This window comes from Nicotiana tabacum, chromosome 4 (genome assembly GCF_000715075.1).
Source record: "Nicotiana tabacum cultivar K326 chromosome 4, ASM71507v2, whole genome shotgun sequence".
Lineage (NCBI taxonomy): Eukaryota > Viridiplantae > Streptophyta > Magnoliopsida > Solanales > Solanaceae > Nicotiana > Nicotiana tabacum.
Window position 1 is genome coordinate 96,699,068 of NC_134083.1, and position 10,671 is coordinate 96,709,738.

A 10,671-nucleotide genomic window follows, 5' to 3' on the forward strand; every position below is an offset into this window, starting at 1 on the left:
ATACAAAGCTGGAATTTTCGAACAAAATTGCCCTTTCGGAGGTTCTGTGGCCGCACAATTATACGTGCGGTCCGCACTTTTCTTCAGATCTTGACAGGAGTTAATTCTGCGGCCGCACAATTCTGGATTGCGGCCGCATCTCTCATGTTCTGCGGTCCGCACAATTCTGGGTGCGGTCACACTAGGCTCTTCTGCGGACCGCACATTTCCTAAGTGCGGTCGTATAGCTGTTTCTGCGGCCGCATAATTATTGTGCGGTCCACATTTCTTCTTGAGCTTGAAATGAAACTCTCTAAACTTTGTCTCTTACGTAGCTCTTGCGGCCGCACAACAATTGTACGGTCCGCACTTTGCACCGGGGCTCTGTTGATTTTCCTTCACACTCTGCGTCCGCAGATAGTAATCTGCGGTCCGCACTTGAGCTTCTGTGCCTGATTTTTGTCCTTGTTCAGATCACTCCTCCTTGTGTTGGATTTCAATGTATTGGCTCATTTTCCAATACTCCTGCAGGTAAGCATATTTCATCAGTTTTCGGGAATACAATTAGGCACTTTTGGACTAGAACGAAAGCTAAAAGTCGCTAATAAGTAGTCAAAAATTCCACTTATCAAAGGTCTACATATGTACTGGTTGCCGCATTACACCTCTATAGAACAGAGTGTTTAGGATGCCAACTGCTCTGTCTTTTGTACTCCCTGTTGGAATGAAATAAAATAGGTACGCTGAATTAAAAAAAAAAAAGATTATACACCTATTTTTGTGCCGTTAAGGTATAGCGCATTCAACCCATGCGTTATATATAAATTGGTGATTAGTTAATTTTTTTTACCTTTTTTTATGCTTTGAGTCCAAAAAAGAAACTCTTTGGGTCCGGACTCTGCAACGTAACCCCATTGTCATGGGGAGGGGACCAAGCAGGGAACAGCTTGGTTCAAGCAGTACTAGAAAATAGCCGTCATTATATGCAGCTTATATATGCAATAGATATTTCAGAGCTGAACGCACATGGCGTATGCAAACTTTTTATAAATCTATTACTAAAATCATTGGTAATGAAGAATTTCCCAATATTTGCTAATTTATTGGAATTACAGAACCAGTGAGAATGGAGCTAATGAAGTTGATTAGCAAGGTTAATATCAAGAAATAAAGAAATTTATAGCAAACAAAAGAAAATACTAGTATTTTACACTAATACCTATTACAATACAATAAAAATACAGATAGACTCATAAGTTTATAAGTTTATTCACCAGAGCTTACATTTTTTGGTAAATGCACATCCCAGGAATTCTTCAAGGGTAGATTTCAATTTATTGGAATTACAGAACTAGTGAGAATGGAGCCAATCATAAATACGATAAAATAGAAATAGACTCATAATAAGCTTACAAGTTTATTCACTAGAGCTTAACATATTTTGTAAACGCACATTTCTTCAAGGGTAGATTTCAATGAGAGACCTTGTGCCCAGGGTGGGAGTTATTTCATATTCATTGAAACCAGCTTCAGTGAAGAGTTTTTCCCATTCCTTCTTAGTTCTCTCTTTGGCACCAAAAAGAACCATCATCACCAAGTCCATATTATGTTGTGCTCGAACAGAATCATCCTTTTCCTTCGGATTTTCCAGCACTATGCCTATAATTATCACTTTCCCGCCTTTTTCTCTACTTGGAATTGACTCTTTGCATTTCTTTAATATCTTCACACAATCTTCGTCTCCCCAATTATGGAGAATCCACTGTTTAACCATGAAAAAATTCAGCAGATAGGATTTTAGGCCATGTTTGTATAGGACATCGGGAATGCCTAGTTGAACGGCACATTTTGCTGCTGAAGAGCTTACGAAGTTGTAGATATGGTTCCATGTTTGAGTTTGGGCCTGGAGAAGTTCAGTTGAACCATTCTCATTCATTGCCATTTTCAAGGAACTTGCCTTGACTAGATTTGTCATCTAAAGAAACCTATAATATGTGTACTTATAGGATAAATTTTTCTTCTGTACACTTCATGATTCAAATTTGAGTTGTTGGACCATTATTGTCCCATTTTAAAGTGAGCTGGAGCACAACTGTAACGACCCGACCGGTCGTTTTGAGCTCTAGCGCATCGTTCGGCGGTTTGAGGCCTTGAGTATCTTCACTTCAAGTATTGTGACTTGTACGTATGATCGGAATTTAATTTCGGGATGTTCGGATTGATTTGGAAAGAAAATTCTAATTTCGGAAGCTTTAAGTTGGAAGAATTGGCTAAGATTTGACTTTTGAGTAAACGACATCAAATTTGGGATTTGAAGGATCCAATAGGTTTGTATGATAATTTCGAACTTGGGCGTATGTTCGGGTTGAGTATGGGATCAACTAGGAGCATTTCGGTGCTTATTATGGAAGGTTGACATTTTAAAAGTTTTAGAATTTCATAAGTTTTATTTGAAGTGGATTTTAATGTTATCGATGTCCGTTTGGGGTTTCGAGCCTTGGAATAGCTTTGTTATGTCATTTGTGACTCGTGTGTGAAATTTGAAGTCATTCTGAATTTATTTGATACGTTTCGGCACATGATATAGAATTTAGAAATTTTAAAATTTAGAAGTTTGATTCGAGGCGCGGTTCATGACTTTGATGTTGTCTAATGTGGTTTAATACTTTGACTAAATTCGTATTGCATTTTGGGACGTGTTGGTACATTTGGTTAAGATCCCGAGGGCCTCGGGTGAATTCCGGTTGGTTAACAGATTGATTTTGGACTTAAGAAATGCTAAAGCTGGGCATCAGCTAATGTGATCACTCCTTTGACGTCTTAGTCGCAGAAGCGACATCGTAGAAGCGCAGCCGAGCTTGCAGAAGCGAAATGGGAAGGGACTAGCAGTAGCCGCAGTTGAGGATATTTTCCCGCATCTGCCTGACCGCAGAAGCGGCCCAGTGGCTGGAGAAGCGGTAGGGAGTGAGGCAGGCTAGAGGCGCAGGTGCGAGGTTTGTCCCGCACCTGCGGGACCGCAGAAGCAGATTCTTGGTCGCAGGTGAGACTCCGTAAAAGCGAAGTCTTTTCCTCAGATGCGAAGGCAGGGGCTGAAGGGTGACCGCAGGAGCGGTCAAGTGGCCGCGGGTGCGAGAGCTCGCTAGGCAGTATGTTCTTTTAAGAACGGGATTTGGCCCATTTTCTTTCATTTTCACTTGGTTGGGAGATTTTGTAGAGCTTCAAGGGGAGATTTTCATCAAGCAACACAAGGTAAGTGATTTTCACCTATTACAAGTTAAATACATAGTTTGTATATGGATTTAAACATGGAAATTAGTAGAAATTTGAGATTTTAGTAGTAAACCTAGAATTTGGTGTTTTTGGATTTTCACCATGAAATTGGACATGGAATTTGGAATAAGTTATATATTTTAGTTCTTGGTGTTATGGATAAAGTTTATCTTCGTTAATTTTTGGAATCCGGGCACATGGGCTTGAGGGTTGATTTTATCGACTTTTTGAGCGGAGTTGGAGATTGTTATTACTTGATTAACAATGTGTAATAAAGTATATATTTATAGATTTGCACATTTGTTTGTCTAGTTTTGAAGAGACAGGCATCGAAATGAGGTGTTTGAGAGGTGTTGGAGCCGGTTTTGCAACTTCGGAGCGAGGTAAGACCCTTGTCTAACTTTGTGAGGGGAAACTACTCTTAGGTGATGTATTTATTATGTGCTACTTGTTGCGGGGGCTACGTACGCACAAGGTGATGAGAGTCTGTGCATAGCTAGATTCATGTTATGTCCGGGTAGACTTAGGTTCCCTCCATGCTATAACTGTACTATTTGAGTTGTCTCTTCACTATTAAATTCTTTTATTTTACGTTGCAACTTGAGACTATACTTGAGTGCTAGACTTGCTTTTGTAGAGATTCGACGGGCTTCATGATTAGCCGCGACATAATTGTACTCCTCTTATGAATATCTCCCGCGTTATGTGCTCTCATCGAAAGGTTTCCCTTAAAATTTATAACTCACACGTCTATTCATGAGTGGGGCCAAGGACCCGTCATTGTTCTTATTCTAATAGGTTCGGGCCATTCGCCTCGGCAGGATAGATACATCTATGGTTTGTGTCCTTCGACCCTCGGCAGTGCTCACATTATGATGAATCGGATCGTACGCCTCGGCAGGATTATATACCACACTCTCATGGGAGCGTGCCGTCTCCTCGAAAATAAAATAAATGTATGAATGGTTCGGCAATGTTTTGATGGATCAGGCCGTACGCCTCAACATTTCTATAAATTACTCTTATGAAAACTTGCATAATAACTGGCAAGAAGCCAACATATCTGTGCGCTTTTCCTGATTGAACTGTGACGACCTATTTGGTAAGGTCCAAAATATATATACTCTGATTGAGGAGGTATCTACTAGTTGAGAGTTTAAGTTATTAATGAGAAGAGGATTGTGCCACATATTATACTTGTTATTTCGTTTATTTACTATGACTCACACATGTTTACTTGTACTGTATCTATCTTATTGGACCACTAGTAAGTGTTGATGTCGACCCCTCGTCACTACTTCTCTCAGTTAGGCTAGATACTTACTAGGTACGCGTTGATTTATGTACTCGTGCTACACTTGTTGCACTTTTTATGCAGGTACATAAATGTCTGGTGGTCTGTTGGACGCCGAGGCACGGCTATTGCAGGGACTTTACAATGAGCAGCATGTCATGTTATGATCTGCAGCGTGTAGAGTGTCCATCAGAGTTATTTATATTTTTCTGTCTAATTTGTATTCCACACAGATGTTTTATTTTATTATATTTCCTAGTTGATGCTCATGCACTTATGACACCAGGTTTTGGGGGTTCTTACAGGTTGTTCATTATTTTAGCTTATGTAGATATTATCCTTTACCCTGTAAATTATATTTTATACTATTTAATTAATGAAAACTTATGTTTACAAAATACTAAAATGCGTAATTAGTTGATCAATTACCGTTGGCTTGCTTGACGGCGGCGTTAGGCGCCATCACGACCTTTAGTGGATTTTGGGTCGTGACAGATTGGTATCAAAGTGTTAGGTTCACTTAGGTATCACGAGTCATGATAAAGTCTAGTAGAGTCTTGCAGATCGGTACGGAGATGTCTGTACTTATCTTCGAGAGGCTACAAAGTTGTTAGGAGCACTTCCCTTCTTGATTTTCTCATCGTGCTGTTTGATTCCATTGAGGCTTGTGCCTTTATTTCCTTCTTACTCAATCTTATGTGACGCGAAGTGCTTGTTATTAATTGGGCATCGAGGATTTGTAATGGTACTGCAAACGTGGTGCAGGATGTTTTTCCCTGCGTGTTCGGGCATGCTATTATCATCGCCTTGTAGAAGGATGTTCTTTTGTTCCAGCTCAATATCTGTATTTTCTACGTTTTTGAGACTGTGCACGGATTGCTACAATGTCTATGCGTTGTTATCGCACAATGATGGTGTAATGGTAAGGTTCTTGGTTATGTATCGAGACAGTGAATGACTTGAAAGGAGGATTTCTTAGCGCATGATTTAGAGGTTTAGCATTTAATTCCAGCAAAAAAAGGGTAATCGGACTATGGATGTTCAACCTTTGGTTGATGGAGTAACGAGACTTGATACTTTCGAGAGTGGTGAAATTCTCATTTGTGTTGTGGTGTCTTCATCCTTATTGGTACGTATTAAGGTCCGCAAGTATTATAGTCTTATTTGATTTTTGCCTTCGGGGCAGGGTGTTGTGAAATGGTGCATAAGACGCAGATGTCAGAGATAGCGGTGTGTAGCGGTTCCGAATCAAATTGGTGATTCTAATGTTGATGGCTTCCCATCCGTATCGCAACTGATTCGGTAAGCTACGTGTCCGGTGCATGGAGAACTGCCTTCCTTCCTCTAAGAAGGGTTCATAACATCTGTTCGTCCGTTTTATTCGTTACGCGGGCTGGGTAATTCTTTTCCAGAGTTTGTTCCTCCTTATGTGTCATATTTGAGTTGTAGCTTGTCGGTGCATTGGTGGCGTCATATGAGATCTGAGTCAGTATTTGAGGTGTCTTATTGCCTGAGCAGCTTGTACTGGGTGAGACGAAATTATTGGACCTGAAATTTGGGCAATAAGATTTATACAAGGTAGATTAAAGGAAAAATATCGTTGTTCAGTTCAGAATGAGGTAATGGTTCTTGTTCGGAGGAGAAACTCCATGTATTATTGATTCGGCATGTGGTTATGAGTTTCTACACGTCTTTTTCGTCGTGGCAGTATTACTCGTGTTGGAATAGGATTTATATACTTCATGAGATAGATTGCGGGCATCAAATTTGTAAAATTTCAGCTATTGTGGTCGGAGGATTATATTATGTGTCAAGCCCCAAACTCGGGGAGCGCAACCGGCGCTCAACCGAGTAAACCCGACTGAGCAAGTCTGTTAGATTTGATTCTACCCAAACTCATTCATTAAATAATAGGAGATGTAATACATTAATCAAACACTGAAAATATTTCATTAGTAACTTCCTTTTTCATTCCCATTAGTAGCTTCCTTCATAATTTCCAACATATTACGAGTTTATAGAATTAATGTAAAATATGATTTCCAAATACCAAGATATCTAGTTCAGTTCCCACAACCCACAACTTATCTACGGAGCCTCTAAGTACAATAGAAGAGTAATATGGAAATATCGGCAACAAGGCCCCGACTATACCTAAAAATATAGTACATGAGAAACAAATACATGACCCCGAAATGAAGCGGGGCTCACCAAATCAGCTGAAAAGAGTATACTGCTGTCACTGATCAATGACACCTGCTGTAGAACCACCTGCATTCATTAAAGATGCAGCGCCCCCGACAAAAGGAACGTTAGTACTGTCGAATAGCACTAGTATGTATAACTAAAAATCCTCTTTCAAAATAGTATGCCCATATAAGAAAAGGAAACACATAGAAACAGCAAGTCAAAATCCACAATATCCAAATGTCTAGTTAAAATATAATAATTTTCAAAATACAAACTTCATATACAATTTTCGGTTGGGAGATCATTAGCACCGATATACCATTAATCACAATACCAATGTTCACAATACCAATGTTCACAATATCAATGTTCACAACACCAGTGTTCACAATACCAATGTTCACAATACCAGTGTTCACACTACCAATATTTACAATACCAATGCCACCGTACTTTTAGCACGGAGTCCGATCACGACCCGATCGGCTAGGCTATCTCATTAGAGAATCAATTACAATTACTATCAATACTAATACCACCATAAATTTAGTACGAATCCGATCATGACCCGATCGGCTAGGTTATCTCATTAGAGAATCAACCACAATTATTGTCAATATCAATACCACCGTAAATTTAGTACAGAGTCCGATCATGACCCGACCGGCTAGGACATCTCATTAGAGATATCAACCACAATTACTATCATTACCAATACTACCATAAATTTAGTACGGAGTCCGTCCACGACCCGATCGGCTAGGCTGTCTTATTTGAAGACATCAACCAAAATCTCAATTTCAATTAAGAGGAATAATTTTATCGCATCAATCTCATCCTAAATAAGGGGAATAATTCACAAAAATAACATAGGTGCAAATATATTTACCTCATCATCTTTCACATTTTTTAATTTTCACTAGTATTTTTAATCATTCACAACGACAATATTTTCTTGGCTCTTTTGGCCATTCACAAGATTCTTTATTCAAGGCACGGTGGCCATATTTGATATTCCACGCTTTTATTTCTTCTCTCTCATGTATCATCATCATAAATATCAATATACATATAATATTCCGGAAATCACAACTTTAAATTCATTATAAATGAACAATTTAATCACAATAGATTTCTTTCCGACGGTGTTATAGTCTTCTTTGATTTTTATTTTCGGAGCAGGGTGTTGTGAAATGGTGCCTTAGATGCGATTGTCAGAGATAGCGGTTCCGAATCGAATTGGTAATTCAAATATTGACGACTCGAAAAAGATGATCTTCGAGGAGGTTTAAATGAGATGAAGTACAATTACAAAACCGTGTTAATGTAAACCTCATAATTGATTTTTAATAGATATAATAGATATTTCGCGATACACATGGAGAGGACATTGATCTCCAACCATACAATTCAGACACGCTATAAATATGGTCTTCCTCTGTTCGATTTTGATTGGTCCCGTAAGTTCACAGAATAACAAGTAATTTGCTTCATCATCATGTGTGATCGGTAAGCCTCCAGCAAATGACTAAGATATGTAGGCCATGCTTAACAGGTCATAAATCACTTGAAAGCCATTAAGGATATCAGTCACTCCTTTCGTTTCAATTTATGTTATAAAATTTGATCGAACATAAAATTTAAGAAAAAAAAGAATTTTAAAACTAGTAATTTTAACTAAATCATAACCCTTGCGTGAAGATAAGACTTTTAAAACTTATTGTGTTAAATATATCATAAAATTTGTATAACACTTATAAGTCTGGTCACTAAATATAAAATGGCGGTAAGTATTTTTATTTTCTTAAAAAATATCATTCTTTTAAAAGAAAACTAAAGAAGGAAGGTTGCCATATAAATTGGAATGCGTGGAGTGTCATGTTTTTTTTATTATTTATAGTTGATAGTTCAATTAAGCCATAGTGTCACTTTAGCATATTAAAAATGGAGTCTGAATGAAACTAACAGTCTTGTGAAAAATGGAGTTTTGCATGATATAAAAAAACTAGCGAGAGAAGGAAGATATTTTCTTGTTAAATTTTGATATTATTGGAATCGAAGTAAATAAGCATAATAATGGCCTCACGGTTACAAACCTACCGTCCTGGGGAGAGGACCAAGCAGGGGACAGCTTGGTCCAGAAGTACAAGAAAATAACTGTCACTTGGCACCTAGGAACGAATTTCAGAGCTCAGGAAGGAACCATTAAATTTTGGGGATCTTATATATTCTATATATACCCCTATTATTATTATCTACACTTAGATAAACTAATAAGTATATATTTACATTGAATTCATGATTCCAAATCTCTTCCAATGTTATTTTTTCACCTTCTTCCCCAAGCTACCATAGGATCCTCTTTATAATTTTTTATTTTTATTTTTAAAATCTGTATAAAAATGTATAGTTTTACACACTATTATATATTACATGTACATTCTCTCTCTCTATATATATATATACATGAATATTCACGGCTATACAAAGTATATACAGTCATAATACGCCTTCTTTTTTCCCTTCAAAATCTATCAGTAGTAAAAAACTATTTTAACCCTATTACCCATTTTAAAGCTAGGCATCACCATTTACACTAGACAAACACCATCTCAATCACCAAGAGAAAAAGAATAAAAAGAAAAAGACGTCAGATAATACAGGTAATTAAATAGTTTAATCTAATAATTCTCCACAGAAAAAGCATACATAAATATGGAGAAGAAATATTTCCTTGAAGTAAAAAGTTGTAAGAATATTGACATAATATAACCCAAGATCAAGCATGATATAGGCTACAATATATTAGCAAGAACAATGGTGTACCTATTTGAGCCATACATCGGATTGACGAAGGACTAGGTCTTCATCTCTATTACCCTTTCTCCAATATAGCGGTGTCAATGAGACAACTATCATACGCAATAAATATTTTGAAATAATACTGACTCTACATTTATGTAAGGACTAGAGAGGGAACTTAGCATGTCACGACCCTAAATTTCAACTAAAGGGGTCGTGATGACGCCTAACACCACTTGCTAAGCAAGCCAACAGATAATAAAAATGAAGGCAATACATAACATGATATCATAACTAAAGGATAAAAAAAACATATCAAGTCTAAAACCAACGACCATCTAATACCTCATAGAAATTGGAGTCACCGAGTACATGAGCGTCTATAGAAAAATCATATACAAGTTTGGAATAAACAATACGCTGTTTGAAATAGGTAAACAGTAACATGACTATAAATTAGGTGACTCCAAAGCCTGTGAACGAGAGTGCAACACTACTTCGAGTCTCCTCAACCAACAAGCTAATCCGTCCTTTGGGTACCACTAGGACCAACACCAAAATCTGCACAAGAAGTGCAAAAATGTAGTATGAGTACAACCGACCAATGTACTCCGTAAGTATCGAGTCTAACCCCTACGAGGTAGTGACGAGGCTAAGACAAGACACCTACATATAACAAATGCAGTTAAGTAACGAGAGAATAACAAGAGATATATCAATACGATGACAAGTAAAAAATAAAAGCTAAAATGACAAGAAAGATAACAAGTATAAAAGAAAGAAAATATAGATAAGAAACTAATGAGAGAAGCGACTAAGGTAGACAACAATTTATATTTCGCAAGCAACTCCAAACAAACCTTTCAAAGCAACCATGAAACAACATAGCCAAGTCATCAGTCTGTATAGTAAAAGCAAGGAACATAAGGTGGCATAACAATAGCATAGAGATACGCTTTGTGCATATTCACTCTTCTTCACAAGCATGAAAATACATGTCGTGCAATATTTCTCAACTCACATAATGGAAGCAACCGTCGTGCAACATCTCTCAACCTCACAGCACGGAAACATCCATCGCTCATAACAGTCATCCCCACCAAGGACACATAAAATCAGTACCAAACTATGTGAGG

The 10,671-nt window shown here is 37.7% G+C and overlaps 1 protein-coding gene across 1 annotated transcript; it reads right to left on the reverse strand.

The window, feature by feature from the left end:
• Positions 1-1,438: 1,438 nt before the first annotated feature.
• LOC107785077 (myricetin 7/4'-O-methyltransferase 2) lies at positions 1,439-1,921 on the reverse strand. Its single transcript, XM_016606303.2, has one exon. It carries the CDS (start codon positions 1,919-1,921, stop codon positions 1,439-1,441), a length of 483 nt encoding a protein of 160 aa, XP_016461789.2.
• Positions 1,922-10,671: the final 8,750 nt, after the last annotated feature.